At 44.8% G+C, this 19,222-nt stretch overlaps 1 protein-coding gene across 1 annotated transcript in view; it reads right to left on the bottom strand.

Annotated features, from left to right (window-relative positions):
• Positions 1–467: 467 nt before the first annotated feature.
• Positions 468–19,222, bottom strand: part of LOC143923852 (lactase/phlorizin hydrolase-like) — a 64,573-nt gene continuing 45,818 nt past the window's right edge. The window contains exons 13-17 of the mRNA XM_077447774.1: positions 14,538–14,647; positions 13,208–13,342; positions 11,512–11,732; positions 3,468–3,710; positions 468–799 (exon numbers count right to left, since the gene is read on the bottom strand). Coding sequence (XP_077303900.1) covers positions 546–799; positions 3,468–3,710; positions 11,512–11,732; positions 13,208–13,342; positions 14,538–14,647 — 963 coding nt within the window. The 3' untranslated portion in view covers positions 468–545. The remainder of the gene's footprint in view (positions 800–3,467; positions 3,711–11,511; positions 11,733–13,207; positions 13,343–14,537; positions 14,648–19,222) is intronic.

Below are 19,222 nucleotides of genomic sequence, written 5' to 3'. Positions count from 1 at the left end.
TAGCAGGGGTTACCTGAGACCAGCAAGTTATTTCAAGGGTTCCTTCATGTTTATTCAGTTTGTTCGAACAGTACCTCAGTAGCTGAAAATCCTGCTTTACTATTTAATGGAAGTTGCAGCCAGTGCTTGCCTGGTCCCTGTGAACACCCACTCATTCTTGCCCACTGCACCTTTCTATTGGCCAGCAATGTCATTCATATCCTCCTCAATAGTTGGGCAAAGGCAGCATGAAGGGGAAGGGCTACACAGGAGCCATGCTTGCTATGGTTGCAATTTTCTATGTATGGCACCTCACGATTTTAAGCTTCTGGGGCGCTCTACAAAGAATATTGAAGCAGGAGTATACACCTAGAGGTGTCTTGAACCTGAGAAGGAATTGGTTATGCGTTGGGTTAACTGGTATATTACATTTGGGATGACTATGTGGTTGACCATACAAAGTCTCAGACAAACAATCAAAAATTCGATTTTTGTTTGGAATCAGTTTATTTCAGGCCATTCAGGAAGATCTTTTATATAACATTATACATTAGTTACAAATGCAGTTAGAATGCTTCAGTTTTAACTGCCTTTTTCCCTTTTTTAATGTACATCACAATAGATAAAATAATGCCCAAGACAGAAGTGAGTAGCAGGGCAAACTCCACATACAAGGCAGTGGAGGCATCTTTCATAGAGATGTCCAATCCCAGGAAACCGACAGATTCTGTTTTCTTGGTGGGTTCTGGGCTGCCGCTTGCCTGAGTATTCCTGGTGGTGCTGCTGGTGCTGCTGGTGCTTGATGTGCTGGGGGTTGTATCTAAAGAGAAAAACAAGATCTTTAGTAAGAAGCTTAGCTATTTAAAAAAAATTGATTTGTCCTTATGTCGAGTGGCCTACAGCCATATTATACAACTCCCCCGATCCCCACTGCTGACTATTTAAAAACTGCAATTCAGGTGCTGATAAACCTACAAGTGGCATCATATCCCTGCATTCTATGGACTTGATCCTTCCAGCTGCTTCCAGTTTTCATCCATGGCAAGGGGCTGGATTTGAATGAACCAGAGGTGCAGATTTGCTGCTCCGGCAGCCAATCAGCAGCCATACCGGCAAGCATGCTTATATATTATCAGAACAGATAAAACACTAGTATAAAAAAGTGGCAGACGACTTAGCCAAGTATTTCCAGGCTGCACAATTGGTACAGCTAATAAGATTTCATACACAGAAGTCCTCTCCTTTATGGATATAATTGGAGTCCTCTCTTCACCCATCCAGAAAGATTAGTCACTTGATGTGTTGGCTAAGGATAGACCTGTTATCCTCCGTCCAACTCAATCCTTTTTGCTCAATTTATGGGATGGTTGTTGACTACCTAAAAAATCACATCCATGCATAGCCTCCTAGTCCCACAACTCCACAACCCCGCTTTCACCCTGTGTATCACTCCACAAAACTTTACCTGGTGGACCAACAAGAGCTTGTTGCAAATTGCAGATGTATATATTTATATACCCAGATAGCACATTTTCTAAGCTCTTTAAAACGTAATTCTGACCTGACCACTTTTACATCAAAGCAACACCTATACAGGAATTATAACAAGCTGCAGGGCCATATATCTAAGATTTACACCATACTCACCTCTACATCTACCAAGTTGCCTTAAATGGAGAACTTGGAGCAAGATATGGGTGAGATACTTGTGCTGGATGACTGGTACAAGCTGGCACAGTGTACCTTCAGGATCTATATTAAACCTCAATCATAGAGACCAATTATAAAGTGATGTTGAGATATGGCAGCGTTTCTCAAACTTTTTCAGTCAAGACACCCTTTAAAATTATGCAGAGTCTTGAGGCACCCATTTTAAAATGTAAACACTATTCTAACTGTTTTACATAATGCAGCAACATCCACATACATAGGAGACCCAACGTTAGAGGTGCAAAATGGTACTGATTAGTATTTCAATGTTTCTCTTCTTCCTCAGTTTTTCTCCATCACTCAGTTAATGTAACCCCAAAGCAGATGGGGAGAGACAAGGGAGGGTCAAACAAGGATGCTATACAGGCGACTGACATCCTCCTTATCAACTGATGATGTCATTGGTCAGTTGATAAATCATTGGTGGTATCCTATGCCCCAGGGGGCTTCTCCACACTGTTTTAGAGGGTGTGGCCAGGAGGGTACACCATTCCAAATTTGGTTCACATGCCCGAAATTATTTTGGACACGACTATACAATCTTATCTACTCTCTCGCTCAAGTGAATCTTAAGAAGTCCCCTTCAACAAGCATTATAATGCCACCCAGTGGGGAGGCCCCGGAGACATACGAGGAGGGTCACCTCTATGTTAGTGGAATGACAGACCTCAGCTGATGTAATGGTACCCAGAAGCTCTTTAACTGCTTTCTATGACCACCAAAAATGTCTTTATTTTTTCTTTTGCTTGTATTGTATGGGAAACATTTTATATTACTTGGTGTGTTCAATGGAATCTATATCACTTTGTATTGTTCTTGAAATATAAATAATACAATTTTTTGGAAATGAAGAAAGTGACAGACATACAGTACATTGAAAAGCCCTATAATAAATCTGCCCCCTCCTTTTCCCTCATTCAATTATAAGGAGAGATTAATGAGGAATGTTTAATTCTCACCTGTCAAGGAAATGAGCAGGGTTCAGGTCTATGTGACAGCAAAAACGGGTCTAGATCTAAAAGGTCCCTCATGCAGTTACAAGGTGCACACCAGAATTCTACTTCTGCAATTCTTTTGGGTCTATATGAGAGGAGCTGCTTCTATTTGAGGCAGGGGAACAGAGTTTCCACATAATCACATCACTGTAGCCAGGTTAATAATTATGCGTATTTGTTACTTTGAAAAATCAGTATAACATAAACGTAGAGGTGAAAAAAAGTACTACATTTTTGTGTAATAATAGTTCTTCGCCTACATACTTTGTGCTAAAATGTGTCCCTCCAACTGCTATAAATCACAGCTCCCCTTTTGTCTTGTGGTGATTAGACACAAGAAAAGGATGTACAAGCAACAGACAAGTCCTTTAAAAAGGCTTACCTGTAGGTAAAATGAATATTTACTAAACATGCACAGTTTAAGAGATATTCACCCTGGATGCAGCCGGTGACGTAACCGGCGCATGCACTCTGAAGTTCTGGCATACCGTGACGTTATCACGGCTCCAGCCACTCACAGCCCTGGGGAGCGCGAACCCAGAAGAAAGACAGGGGGGAAGATGTCAGCTTTCTCAGTGGTGACAGCACGGGACGCTCAAGGGCTTCGTTCTAAGGTAAGTATTTCATAATGCGTTATGCAATTGCCTTACAGGTATTTTTTTTTTTAACTATGCTGCGGCTTACTACCGCTTTAACATAAACAGCAAGGTCTCTTTATTTTCGTCACTATGACCTAACATGACAACAAACCAGTTAGGTCACACAAAACTCCCCTTGACTCACCTTCAGGCAAATTCTCTGGTTGGAAACAAGGATGAGAGATATTCCGGGGATTGGGGAAACCATTACACCTAATAATGGATCTGTAGAATTTGGCAGAATCCTTGGGAGTGCGAGGCAGAGCCGGGTCTGAGAAGTTGACATAGTACAAACCAAAGCGTTCTGAGTAACCCATAGCCCATTCAAAGTTATCCATGAGACTCCAAGCTGAGTACCCACGCAGGTCCACCCCATCCAGTTTGGCAGCTGTGTGGGAAAAAACATAGACAATGATTTTAAAATGTCAGATTTGTTTTTCCTAATCTAGATTTAACCAATAAGGTTTGGCCAACATTTCTCCACTAACTTTATTTTGTAACAAGCAATAGGAAGTATTCTTTAATACCTAAATGTAAAGCTTAACCACATCAAAAAGGTGTTCTTCCATTTTCAGTGAAGTTTTGGCTATTCTCTTTCCCTTTTTTGGGACCCCAGTGGGAAAACTTTCCTAACTCCTAAAAAGGCCATGGACAGCTGAAAGCCAGCATACTGTTGTCAATAAAGTGTGAGATAAAACGTTTTAGGGGTACTCCATAGGAGGGCCCATAAAATGGATATATTATATTGTGTGCCATCTAGTGGACTCTCTATACCATGGGTCTTCAAACTATGGCCCTCCAGTTGTTCAGGAACTACAATTCCCATCATGCCTAGTCGTGTCTGTGAATGTCAGAGTTTTACAATGCCTCATGGGATGTGTAGTTTCACAACAGCTGGAGGGCCGTAGTTTGAGGATCCCTGCTCTATACTAACAACAAAATCATTATAGGGCCTGTTCACACCAGAATACGGTGCAGGAAACTTGTGTTTTGTGCGTGTTTCCCACACCGTATTCAAAACGCACTGCGGTAGTGACCTGCAGCCTGTGACAATATTAAGTAAATTATATCCTAAATGCAGGTTGCAAATGCAGTGTGTTTGCCAGCACTGGATCACATGATACAGAAGTACCATACGATCCAGTTGCAGTGAGTTTCTACTACTTCTGGTGTGATGTGATTTCAGCCCATTCAAAATGAATGGGCTAAAATTGCACTGCACAGAACTGCATGTGAATCACACAGGAATACAAAAAAATTGTCATGTTTTTTCAGAAAAAAAATGTTATGGAGGGTTGATAACCCTTCTCATTGACATTGGTCTCCAGGCTTTGGCTTTAGATACACTTAAAATAATCAAGGTGGGGGGGCGTGTCCGGCGCGTGACCAAGATGGACGCTTGATCACAGAGCTCTCCACACTGACGGCCTGACATAGCGTCTGAAAGCTTTCCCCGGGAGTATTTTCTCACTGAAAGACCGGCGCATCCACCGCACAGCGAAGGTGGGATGTCCCTCAAGCGTAAGGACGACCGGATTCCTCGGAAATTGACGGCGTACATGTACCAGCCGTCCGAGAGGCGCAGTCAAAATGGCGCCGCGGCCCTGTCTCGCTGTGGTCTGACGGAGGCAGCTGTTTCTCCCCGCTGTGCGGGAAGCATCTCCACACAAGACAACGCACTGGTAAGTGCTATTACAAGGGGAGACTCTTACTCTTCACCTCCGGGTACACCGCTAGCTAACAGCCCAGCAAAATCCAAAATGAGATTAGACAATGAATCACCTCAGGACAGTGCCCAGGCCGCCACCATGCCCTATATTTTACCTCAGCAGCCTGACGCCATTGCTTCCTTTCCTACGGTGGGACAAGCAGTAATGGACACTACTCTAAAAGAGATGCTGATGTCCCTCAGAAGCTCTTTGCAGACAGACATGCTATCTTTAATACAGAACTTTGGCTTAAGTATTACTGCTCTGGAACACAGAGCCACGCAGCTTGAGACCAATATGGGAGATGTCACTGTCACAGTGAACGACATGATTGATGCTCAAGAAGCACAGGCCCAAGAAACTTGTTGGATTAAAGCGGGATTCCACCCTAAAGTGGAACCTCCGCTGATCGGAACCCCCCCCCCCCCCCTCCGGTGTCACAATTGACAACTTTCAGAGGGGAGGGGGGTGGAGATACCTGTCAAAGACAGGTATTTTCACCCACTTCCGGGCACAGACTCCCACGGGAGTCTACGCCATTTCCTGCCCTGCCGCGCTGTCTGCTGGGACACACACGGGTCCCAGTGACAGCGCGGAGATTTCCTATTGCGCGGCGCAACTCGCGCATGCGCAGTAGGGAACCGGGAAGTGAAGCCAATTCGCTTCACTTCCTGATTCCCTCACCTAGAATGGCGGCGGCAGCAGCCGAGGCCCGAGCGGTCGATCGGCCTCGGCTGCCGGCATCGCTGGAACCCGGGACAGGTGAGTGTCCATTTATTAAAAGTCAGCAGCTGTAGTATTTATAGCTGCTGGCTTTTAATATTTTTTTTTTTGGCGGAATCCCTCTTTAAGGATAAAATCGCAGATTTAGAGGACAGAGCCAGACGCAATTACTTTAAAATCCGTGGAGTCCCTGAATCCGTTCAGACTGCTGAGCTACCCCTATATGCGAAAAATCTTCTTAAAGCTATACTCCCTGAGGCAAAAGGCATTGAACTGGTCATTGATCGTATACATAGATTGCCAAAGCCTGCCTTCCTTTCAGATGCTGTACCCAGGGACGTGATTCTCAGGGTACACTTTTACCACATTAAGGAGCAATTTATGCACAAAGTAAGAGGACTACCCTCTCTCCCTGAACCATACGGCCACCTGCAAATTTACGCTGATTTATCTAAGCATACTCTGAGTAGACGCAGACAACTCAATACTATCACGAAGGCGTTACGTAACAATCAGATCCAATACCAATGGGCTGCACCCGCCAAAATATCTATCCAGCATGAAGGATCGAAACATCTAGTTACTTCACTACAACAAGGTCTGAGGCTCCTACGAGATTGGAACATCATTCCTGTTCTTACTGAAACGGTCCCCATGGATCAGAGCAACACGGGCTCTATGTCCTCTCAATCCCTCCCGCCAAGATCCCGCAGGAATCAACTCCCTCCCTAGGATCCCGGGTTTATGGTCTTTACACGCCGCTCAGATGTAATCTAGGTTCACTCGGTACAAAAAAACTCTTTTACCCCCACTTAGTGTTTTCTAGCACGGCTGTGCTCAGGACTGTTCCATCGTAAACACTCTTTCATTATTTTTCTTCTTTTCGCTACTCCTAGCAGACGTAATACGGTTTCTTGCCTAAATCACAGGCGTCCTTTCACATTACCTAGAGCCTCTATATAGGCTTTATTACCCTTACCTCACGATCAGCAGCTAGTTCTGTTTGTATTCCCCCCCCTTTTTTTTTTTTGTTGTTGTTGTTTGTTTGTCTCCCTTCTACCCTTTCCCAACAGGACTTTCAGAGTGTCTATCTATCAACCCAGCAAACGACGAGTATACTTCTATCTGCAAGCCGCGATCACCCTCCAACGAATCTTCCTGCAGCACCCTTGGAAACCATATATCAATTCATCTGGGATCTCCATCTTCCTTTTGCTGCATTCCAGGTAACATCTCCGGATATTACGGTTCCTTCTGACCCGCCTCCACAGACATGACCATCAAAATTGTTTCCATCAATGCCAAAAGGCTAAACCATCCTGCTAAACGGGCCTCCCTATGGTCATTAGCCAAGCAAACCCAATGTGATATCTTATGTGCACCGTACCAGCTCACCCAAGTTACTATAGATGCCGATGGGCGATTCATTATTCTAACCTGCTTGATAAATGCTGTTCCTTACACTATTGTCAATATATACGCTCCTAATGTACACCAAACGCGCTTCCTCCGTAAGCTCCATAAGAAAGTTGCTGCAGTTCAACAGGGTGCAATGATATGGTGCGGAGATTTTAATTGCACTCCTGATCCCACATTAGACTCCTCTGTTCGCACCAAAAGACGCAGACCAGCTCTGAACCCCCTTCTATCTAACTTTCGTCTCTATGATGTCTGGAGATGTATGCACGCTGACGAAAATGATTTTACTTTTTTCTCTTCCTGCCACAACTCTTACTCACGTATAGACTTGTTTCTTGCGGACCCTTGGACTCTACAAAAAATCTCCTCCTCAACTATTCACTCTGCGACCTGGTCTGATCACTCTCCGGTTAGTATAACCATTGAGGACTCCTCAAAATCCCCTCCAGCCTATCTATGGAGACTTAACACTAGGATCCTGCAAACTGACCCATATGTTGGTCTATTACGGGACAATCTACTAGCTTTTTTTTCCCACAACAAGGACTCTGTTAATGATCCTCATATATTATGGTCAGCTCATAAGGCATACATGAGAGGCCTATTCATCCAATATGGAGCTAGGGACAGGAGGCGTAGGAGGCAGCAGCTAAACGACCTTCTTACCAAAATACAAACCACTGACTCACTGAACAAACAAAACCCAACTTCGGCACTTAAATCCCAACTAACTTCCCCAAGACTCGAGCTCAGAACCTTGCTATTAGAATCCCATGACAAGTTGCAAAAACGCTTTAAAATGAAATTTTTTGCTGAGGGCAATAAACCAGGTAAACTACTCTCACGTCAGATCAATCGCCCATACCCTATATGTTCCACCCCACTACCAAATCTAAACTGACCAACCCGCAAGATATTGCCAATGCCTTTAGTGAATACTACAGTGGCCTATACAACCTCACTGACGATTCCTCTCTTCGCCAGCCCCAACCCTCTCACATTCAGGACTTCTTAAACTCGGTCCATTTACCCCAACTAACCCCTCAGCAATTGGAATGTCTAAACGTTCCATTCACACCTGCTGAAATTGGCAAGGCCATCTAAACCCTACCAAACAACAAAGCCCCCGGCCCGGATGGTTTTGTAGGAGAGTATTATAAGTTATTTAGTTCGACGCTTACTGAACACTTAACCTCTGTATTCAACTCAGCTGCCTCCTCCGCTTCCTTCCCTCAAGAAATGCTCAAAGCCTTAATTGTTACCAAACCAAAGCCAGGGAAAGACCCAAACTTACCACAGAATTTTCGCCCTATTTCTCTCCTCAATCATGACGTGAAATTGTACGCAAAAGTGATCTCATCTCGACTCCTTGATCTATTACCATTATTAATACATCCTGACCAATCAGGATTTATCAAAGGATGCCAGACTTCCGATGCCACGCGGCGTATGATCGATATCATACACTATGCAACGACCCATCGAGTGCCTTCTCTGCTCCTTTCTTTGGATGCGGAGAAGGCATTTGATAGGGTTCATTGGCAATACCTAAAACTAACCCTTAATAAGTTTGGTTTTCAGGGTTTTATCCTCACTGCAATCTTAGCTTTATATTCTACCTCCTCAGCCCAAGTCTACTGTCTTTCTATGTTATCTACCCCATTTTTCATCACAAACGGCACTAGGCAAGGTTGCCCCCTCTCGCCCCTGATTTTTGATCTTGTGATAGAACCCCTTGCGGCAAAAGTTAGGTCCCACGATGCCATTTCTGGTTTCTCTATTGGAAAATCTGATCACAGAATCAGCCTTTTCGCTGACGATATTATATTTGCATTAACCAACCCTATTACCTCCCTGGCTTCGGTACAAAGTATAATTGATGATTTCAGCTATGTTTCGTACTATAAAGTAAACACTACCAAGTCCTATATCTTACCTATGGCTTTAACTGAGCAGCAGCGAACCTTCTTGCAAAACAGCTACCATTATGCGTGGTCCGCAAGAACTCTCAATTATCTGGGTATAACACTCACTGCTAACACAACTGGCTTCTACCAAGCTAACTATCTAACCTTCCTGCATGCTCTACCCACAGATTTGCTTAGATTATCTAAAATGACGCTCTCCAGTGCAGGCAGGTTAGCTGCCTTCAAAATGATCCTACTTCCGCGATTACTCTATCTCTTCAGATCGCTGCCCATCCCACTACCCACATCCTTCTTTACGCAAACCCATTCCCTTCTCAAACACTTTGTATGGCAGAGCAAAAGGCCTAGAGTAAACCACAAGACTCTTACAAAACATAAACTGGCAGGTGGTATGGGATTTGTTGATATAAAAGACTACTATAATGCAGCAATTTTAGCACAACTAAGAGCCTGGTTCACTCCTGACCCTCTTAACCACTGGAGCTCCATTGAAGCTTCCCAGGCCCCTAGTGGCAACCTGAAAATGTGGCTCCTGAGTGCCCCCACTTTACGCAAATCTGACAAACTTATGTCTCCGACCATTCGTGCATCAGTAGCAGCATTCTCCTATCTCCTCACTAATTCACCTGCCTCTGACACTTCATGTAAAATACCCATACCGATAGACATCCTCAACCTGCTCATACCCCACATACAGATAACCCCATGGAAAGATAAAGGTATAACACATATTGCAGACTTATACTCTTCTGACTTCCTCCATTCATTCCCCACATTGCAACGTACCTTTTCGCTCACCTAAAAAGATTACTACAAATATATTCAAACATCGCACTGTTTGATCAAACACCCGCACCTTCAAATTACCATGCCCTTGAAACTCTGGCAATATCTTTCTAGCACTACAGCCCCAACTAAAGGCATATCGCTTTTCTATGCTACGCTTAAAGGTAAAACCACTTTCGATAAACTTCCCCCTATGCTTAAATGGGAAAGAGATATTGGTGCTACTTTCTCTCCGCAACAATGGCAATCTACAATACGTTCCGCCTATACAACAACAAAATCAGCTAACTTATGGGAACTTACGTATAAGCTTAACCTTAGGTGGTACATTACTCCCACGCAACTACATTCCTACAATGATTCCTTAAGCACCAACTGTTGGCGTCAATGCGGTGCCCCAGGCACCCTTTATCATGTCATATGGGAATGCCCCATAATCAATACCTCATGGGTAGATGTTTTCCGCCTCATTGCAGAAGTCACTAACATTCCTACTAAACCGTCCCCTGAAATGGCAATTCTGTCCATAGGCATAGAGAATTACCCGCACAACCTCCGATGTATAATTACACAGATTCTTTTGGTGACTAGATTAATAATAGCCCGCAACTGGAAATCCTCTGCACATATCTCCTGTGCGGAAATTATTCGCCTGGTACATACTTATGGTTCGTACGAACGTATGTACGCTATAGCGGAGGGATACCTAACCACAACAGCAAGGCGGTGGGAAACATGGGATGCTTGGTTCTCCAACCAACGCCCTCTACACACCTGACTTACCACTTTTACAATATAGACACTATAGTACAACATACTCTATAACACCTGCTTCTTCCCCCTATATCACTCCCACCCCCTTTCTCCCCCCCCCCTTTTTTTTTGTTTTTTTTTTTCTCTTTCGTATCTATATTGCTTTTTCGCAATACCACATTACACTGAAGGTATAATCTGATTCGAGTTCCTCAACCTCATACCTTAAGATGTACTGTTCAATACTTGTTCAGGTTTATATAGTTTATGGTTTACTTGCAACCCAGTTAATATTTTGTTTCTCTTAATGTACTGTACAACAGGCAGCTTGTCTTAACATCCTCATTGAGAACTTCACTCCTGCGTTAGTGGAGTGCCTGCTCCTCCAGATACAGCATGTTCCCAGTTGGGGTGTCTGGAGGGGAGGCTTTCCTACATAAAGTTGTTCTCTTTCTGTTTCGCATGCCATGTATTATTTTTGCACGGTCTGGATAAGTTTTGTATCCTCAACTCTTGGCCTGAATCCACCTATGCAATATTGTTATAATGTATAATGTAAATGTGGTTCACTGTCTTCTTTATTTTGCTTTCTTTTCTGTTTATGAAACCCAATAAAAATATTGAACACTAAAATAATCAAGGTGGTTGGAGGATGAGGGGGTGCATGTATGACAAGGATAATGTATGTCCTTTCCCTAAACAATATCTGCTAAAATGTATCTTTCTTTCCCACCTCAGACAGATGGGAGTTTTACTACTGACCATTTTGACATTTATTCCCTGATGGTAGCCTATGGTTATGTATTTTTATGCAGTTTAATATATTTCTCAATGATATGCTCAGTTATAAGGAAATACTTCTGTTCTGTACCTTTCATGGCCTCGTTGATATAATATCTGTAGTAGTGTTCTCTCCATACGTCTTTCAAGTTTGTCCCACGTTCAGATATTCCATTCTCAGTTATATAGATGGGGGGGTTGTTGAATTCCTCCTTTATCCAGTTTAATAACCTTCGCAGGCCAAAAGGAGTCACCCTTAGCCAGGAGCTGCCTGACCCAAGCCAGGTGCGGTCACTCCATAGGTAGACTCCTCTGTCATGATAAAACACATCTATTAGTTGGACATACCGCCATCTTATACACATCCAGGCCTCCTGAAAGCCAGCAGTGTAGGGAAAAGGTTTAGACAAGTGCTAAAGGGAGGAATTTGAGAGAAGTGCTCATTCTCCAAGTACAGGCTATTTGAATTTCCTTATTTTCATATGCATTAAAGGGCTGGTCCATTCAAAGACAATATTAAAGTTGCAGCAGTGCTGTAGTAACATCTGCTGGCTTCCTAAAGCCACCAATTGTGAGATTTCCCTGCTAGACCCTGGGTCAGCTCTAACCCACATTTAGGTGTTTCCATTCTCCCACTTGTGTTCCCCAAACTATAAAAGTTACAAAAAAAACAAAACCGAAATCATCAGGAACAGTTGGACCACCTTGCTAAACCTGTATCTGGTGTGCATGGGTGGGTATGTAAGCACAGACATCTCACTGCCACAGCTTGAGGCTATGACAGATATAAAAACCCAGTTGGAGGTTTAATTCTTCAGGATTTCGCAAAAAAAAAAAAGAAATATTTACAGACCTTTTAAGGACAAGATCACTTATACATTTTATTATTGTTTATTTGATACTCATTTTGTAAAAATATGACTAGTAAAAGAAGTAACTGGGAAACACAGCCAACTGCCGTTGTTATTCTACTTTTTTCACCGCTGGCCAACATCAGACATTTTCCAGCATGGCGTCCCTTTTTCAGTCTAATAACTGGTTTTCCCAACTGAAGTCCTGCTTAGATCAGTTGTATTTATTTTACTGATAATGTGACTTGCATTGTGCCCTGTGGGAGCGTTGGAGCTGAACAGAAGCCCACCACCATCATTGCCAATTGGTTCACATAGGGGGACATTTACTAAAGCTGGAATGTGCAAAATCTGGTGCAGTGCTATACAAAAAACAATCAGCTTCTAGGTTTTATTGTCAAAGCTTAGTGTAAAAAGCTAAAGTTGGCAGCAGATTGGCTGCACGGCTGCACCAGATTCTGTGTGTACCAGTTTTAGTAAATCTCTCCCATAGGGTGGATTTGTTACGATCAGAGAGTGCAAATTCCGGTGCAGCTCTGCATAGAAACCAATCAGCTTCCATTCTTTTTTTTTGGGTCAAGGTTAAGGCTATCATGCACAGCTGCACCTGATTTTGAACTCTTCAGTTTTAGTAAATCAACCCCATAGTGTCATATATGTGAAAATTTGATTTAACTGAGATTTATTATTCAAAATAACCTTTAGTTTGCTTTGTGTTCTGAAATGCCAATTCTCTGCTGATATTAACAACTGTCAAAGTCAGAGGCGATCCAAACACAGGTCAACCATCTGGTCAATTCACCACCAATGGTCAAATATGTTGCAGAACAGGACGCCCTCTACTGAGCAGAAGTCAGGCAGCCTGTCCGATCCACAGTGTATATTTCATTAATGTTGGAACAACGACTACAATAATGTCCCTGTTTTGAGATTTACCTGTCTCCTTCGTAAGCTTGGTAATGGAGCTCATAGACAGCTCGCCCCGCCAGGACTGTAGTGTAGTGGTTAAGGCCAAAGAAATCGTATGTCCCTTTAATCCTTTGCTTCTCACTTTCTGTGAACTCTGGCAAACTGTGGTAAAAAAAGCAAAAAGATAACATTAAAGGACACTTTTACCTTTGTACAGTTGTCCATGATTAACTTCTTGCACTCTGAGTGCTTTTCACTAAAGCCCCATACAGAAAGACAGGATGTCAGGAGACAATTGCCTGTTTTAAAAAAAAAAAAACGTCCAACATTCGGCCCGTGTGTATGTCGGATTTGCATGCCAGCATCCAACCGACTCCCGATCAGCACTCTCAGCCAAGTGTAGGGTGTACCCGGCTTTAGTCTCATATGTCCCTTAGCCCTGATCAATGATCTGCACTGTGCTACCCTGCTTAGAACCACATAGCTTTTCTCCCAAAAATGGCCACTCATTACCACAAATGTAGGTCAAGTCCCAGTTTACTTTGTAAAACCTGCTGCCACAAATGCTGTCACAAATACCTGCTGCCTGGAATACAGCTGTCCAATAGGAATGAATGGGGCTGCAGTGCACATATGCACTATGAAGCAGCCATTTCATGCTCATGTGTTACATGTGTGCATACTGTACTCAAATGTCATGTGTCATTTAACAATGGTCTATGTGTATACTGTACTCATGTGTCATGTAACAAAAGTCCCTGCATATACTGTACTCATGTATCATGTGACATGTAACAAAGGTCCCCGCATACACTGTACTCATGAGTTATATGACATCTAACAAATGTGCCCATGCTTACTGTGCTCTTGTGTCATGTGACATGTAACAAAGGTACCTGTGCATATTGTGCTCCTGTATCATGTCTTGCTACGACTAAGCCCAGGAGTGGGTGAAATGTGTTAGAGGGTGCATGGTTTGGGAAGAGGAAAAGCTGAAACTTGTTTTAAAGTCTTAGAACTGGGCAGCTTTGGAGTGGGCTCCTATCTTCTACTTGTTGTCTATCTATTCGGGTGGGAGAGGCTCCTTTGGAGCTGCAACTATCCGTATGTCGGACAGTGGGAATCAATAGATTGAAAACATTGGAGCTTTGAGCGGCACTCTTATCTTTGTATTAGTTTACAGAGGTCTCTCTGCATACTGGACTCATGTGTCATGAAGAATTTAACATTGGTCCCTATGTATACGGGTCTCATGTGTCACGTACCATGTAACAAAGGTCTTTCTGCATACTGGGCTCATGTGTCATGTAATCCTATGCATACTGTATTCAGGTGACATGTAACATGTAATGCTCACCGACTTTTTGGCAATCCAAAGGCAAGGCTCCTCTCCCGCACATTGGTCTTCATGACTTCAGGGTAATCCCCTGTTTTGAATATTGGGTATCCAAACCAACCACCAAAAAACTAAAGGCAAAAAGTAGAGAACTATTATTTATGTGATAAAATCTATTACCGTATTTTCCGGCGTATAAGACAACCTTATACATGTAAAAAAATTGGCCAAAAATAAGGGGTCGTCTTATACGCTGGGTCAGCCGCTCGGATGGCTGCTTGGTGTTCGGTAATACTGTATGTAGCTTCGGCTACATACAGTATATACCGCTGAGCCAATCCTGGTGAGCGATGTATTAAAATGAATACAGAGCCTGCTCGGATTGGAGTAATGACCTCTGCCAATCCGAGCAGGCTACTCTGTAGCCTGCTTGGATTGGCTTGGAGAGTCAGAGAGGCGCAGGCTGATGATGTTACAGCCTCTGCCAATCCAAGCAGGCATTGTATTCATTAATAGAATACATCGCTCACCTTGATTGGCTCCAGCAAATGCAGGAAGAAGGAAGAAATATGAAGCCTCTGAAGCCTCGAAAGCCGGGTCGTCTTATACGGTAAGTACAGTTTTAAAAGCGTTTTTGTCCTGTAAGATTAGAGGGTCGTCTTATATGCCGGGTCGCCTTATACACCGGCAAATACGGTATCTAAATAATGCAATAGACACAGGACTGGACTTACTATAAGGCCAAAACTGTCTGCGCTGGGGGTTGTGCACTCGAACCCACACGGCTGTCAGATTGGGAGCAGCGGCTGTGTCCATGCACCTTGCTGCATCCCAATTGACATGAATGGTACTTGCCTGCACAGGGATACACAGAACACCTGTACATCCCTATGTGGGCAAACATGGCCCTCGCAGGGGTGTACACTGTAGTACGTCAATGTGAATGAGGCTGAGGCACAGCAGGCAGAAGAAACAAAGAGGCAGCCTTTTTTTGTATTTTGATTGGTAACACATTTTTTTTACTAATCATCACTAGATGTTCAGTCATCTACTATAACATTATTTATTGCCTGACTGAAGAAATAAAAATGTTCAGTGTAAAGAGGTGACTATAGCTGAGAGATGCCCCAGTGAAATCCAGTACTGGAGGATGGGGGGTATCTGTTCTGCAAGCAGGAGGACTGAGACCAATTGACTGCAAGATGACAGCTCGAGTCATCAATGTCTTCCTCAGCCAGTGGCGTCACTAGGGTTGGTGTCACCTGGTGCGGTAATACATGGTTTCACCCCCCCACCCCCGGCACTAAGCAGGCTAGTGGGTCGGTGCGGGCCTCCCCCCATAACCTACCACAATAGATGGAGCTGGGATGGGATTGGGGGGATGGATGGAGCCAGGATTGGATCGGGGGGGTGGATAGAGCGGGGATGGTATCAGGGGGGTGGATGGCATGGGGATAGGATCAGGGGGGGTGGATGGAGTGGGTATGGAATCAGGGGGGTGAATTGAGCAGGGGTAGGATCAGGGGGGATGGATGGAGCAGGTATGGGATCAGGGGGGGATGTAAGGAGCAGGTATGGGATGAGGGGGGGATGTATGGAGCCAGGATGGGATCGAGGAGATGGATGGAGCCGGGATGGGATCAGGAGCGGGGGTTGGGTGGCTGGAGCAGGTATGAGATCGGGGGTTGGGTGGAGCTGGGAAGGGATTGGGGGAATGGAGTGTGCCAGGATGGGATCGGGGGGGAATGGATGGAGCGGGATGAGATTGGGGGAATGGATGGAGCCGGGATGAGATCAGGGGGGGGTGGAGCGGGGATAGTATCAGGGGGATGAATGGAGTGGGTATGGGATCGGGGGGATGGATGGAGCCGGGATGGGATCAGGGGGGATGGATGGAGCCAGAATGGGATCGAGGGATGGATGGATGGATCGGGGATGAGATCGGTGGATAGATGAAGCCGAGATGGGATCAAGATCAGGGGGGATGAATGAGCGGTATGGGATCAGGTGGATTGATGAAGCCGGAATGGGATCAGAGGTATGAATTGAGCCGGGATGGGATCAGGATCAGGTGAATGGATGAGCGGGTATGGGATCAGGGGGCATGGATGGAGCCGGGATAGGATGGGGGGGTGGATGGAGCCGCGATGGGATCTTTGATTTGGGGGGGGTGAAAGGATATGTGCTAGGGGGTGCTTTGGGAGGGGAGAGGAATTGCGTGGGGGGGGGGGGGGAGAGGGTCAAACTTCAAATCTACCCCCTCCTGCTTCTAGTATAAGTCCTCTCTAACCCAAAACAAAGAGCACCTCCTAGCACCTATTCTCTAACCCCCCTAAAATCACTCCTGGCAGCATAATTGTTACCTGCCAATGCCCCAACCCCTATGTCCCCCTCCTCTGCAATACTCTGTTGCATACCTCAGGGCAGGTGCTGTAGTGTGGATGGTGTCCCTCCACATCCTTGGCTCTTCCTCCCTGCCTGTGTACATGTCAGAGCCGATGAGGAAGCGGCAGTGAGTGCAGCCACCAGGGACAGAGATCTGATTGCGGCCACGCTGTGTGGAGGTGTGTGTGGGGCGGTCGGATCCCTGGCACCCAGTCTATCTCTGCCTCACTCCCTCTTCCCCCAGGAGAGGAGATCCCAGAAGGGAAGGAGGGAGCCGCAGCACCCCCTCAATGTGGCACTGGTGCCAGTCTGGGCCAGGTGTCACCCTCCGGCAGGTGTCACTCGGGTGCGGGCCGCACCCCCATAGCAACGCCACTGTCCTAAGCTTCTCTATAGCCACTACTGACCAGAATAAAACCCGACCCTGACCACTTCTTAAAGAGGAGCTCCAGCCTGGAAAAAAAATTTAAAGTCACAAGCTACACATACCGCAGCTGCTGACTTTAAATATGAAGACACTTACCTGTCCAGGATGTCGTCACCCCAAGCCAACTCATCAATCGGATTCGGGTGCAGGCTCCTGCATTGTAAGAAATGGAAACCGGCAGTGAAGCCTTTACGTTTCACAGCCGGTTTCCTACTCCGCATGTTCGTGTCGTGCTGCGCATTATGAATGGCCCCGCCGTCTTCTGGGACCTGTGTGTGTTCCAGAAGGCAGTGGGAGAGGAGGGGGGCAGGAAATGCTCATAGATTGCTGCGCCGATCTTACCCAGAAGTGGGAGCTTCCCAAAAAGTGCCAAAAGTGGCATTGAAGGGGGGGGGGGGTGAACTAGCAGAGCTTTCCCTTTTGGGTGGAGTTCCGCTCTAATTGTTCACCTGTTTAGAATAAAACTGCAAATGAATACCTACTGGTACACTTATCATATAGAACTATAGAGCACACACCATGTTACCATCCGCTGCTGATCCCCCCCACAAAACAACTTAAAACAACATTGTAAGAATATATAATAAAACAGAATGGGATGAATTAAGCAACTCGTAGGCTTACAATGTGAGAAGGAGCAGGAAAACCTAGTTTATTCTTGAGCCCCCCCATCTAAACAACGCTCCAAGCTGCAAAAGCAGCCTTATGATGGTATGCACATACAGCTGCTGCAATGATTTGCATTGCTGCATGGCAAAAAATAGCCTCCCATCATGTTCGGTAAGCAGTTAAAGCATCTCATGAGTCTCTAGGAGATGCTAAGCATCTTCTAAATACACCTGATGGTTTGATTAAAGTGGTTGTAAACCCTTACAAACCACTTTGACCTACAGGTAAGCCTAGATTAAGGCTTACCTGTAGGTCCAAGAAATATCTCCTAAACCTACACATTTTAGGAGATATTTACAAAAAGACAGGCACCGCTGTCAACAGCGCATGCACCATAGACAGCTGCGCGCAGGCGCACTATCACGATATGCCGGCGCTGTGAGTGGCCGGAGCAGAGATACCCGGAAGAAGATGGTACTACAGGGGACAGCGGTGACTTCGCTGGCTCCTGTGTCAGGTAAGTGACACGTAATGGGCTACTATGCGATGCATAGTAGTCCATTATGCTTTACCTTTACAGGGAGACAAAGAAGAAGTAAACCCATCAGGGTTTACTTCCTCTTTAAATCACAAGGTGATGACCCTTAACATCAAATGACTCCCAAGCTCCCTGTGTGAGCCAAATGTCTGGACTGTTTATGGATGGGAAGGAGGAGTTGGCAAGAAAAAACACAGCCATGCAAAACACCATATTCCCACTAGGGATGAGCTTCGAGTGGGGTGTTCGCAGCAAATTCGAAAAGCCACAGAGCACCCTGTACACGTCTTTGGGAGAAATCTAAAGTACTAATTTTAAAGGCTAATATGCAAGTCATAAAAAGTGTTTGGGGAACTGGGTCCTGCCCCAGGGGACATGTATCAATGCAAAAAAAAAACTTTTTTCGGGAGCAGTGATTTAATAATGCTTAAAGTGAAACAATAAAAGTATAATATTCATACCTGGGGGGTGTGTATTAGAGGTCGACCGATATGGGTTTTTCTCTGGCCGATGCCGATGCCGATATTTAGAAATCATGGTGGCCGATAGCCGATATATGATGCCGATTTTTTTTGGGCCGATATGTTAGGCCGATTTTATTTTATTTATTTATTTTTTCCTTTTTTATTTTAATTTTTTAATCCCCCTTGATCTAACACACCTTTCCCACTGGGGCGTTTTTCAGGCGCTTTTGGGCTAAAAATAGCGCCTGTAAAATGGCTCCCCTGCAGTCTGTGTGAAAGACAG

Source organism: Lithobates pipiens, unplaced genomic scaffold (genome assembly GCF_037356315.1).
Source record: "Lithobates pipiens isolate NorthernLeopardFrog02 unplaced genomic scaffold, aLitPip1_a1.2 Scaffold_22, whole genome shotgun sequence".
Lineage (NCBI taxonomy): Eukaryota > Metazoa > Chordata > Amphibia > Anura > Ranidae > Lithobates > Lithobates pipiens.
Note: the sequence above shows the minus strand (reverse complement) of the source record. Positions and strands in the feature narration are given on the sequence as shown.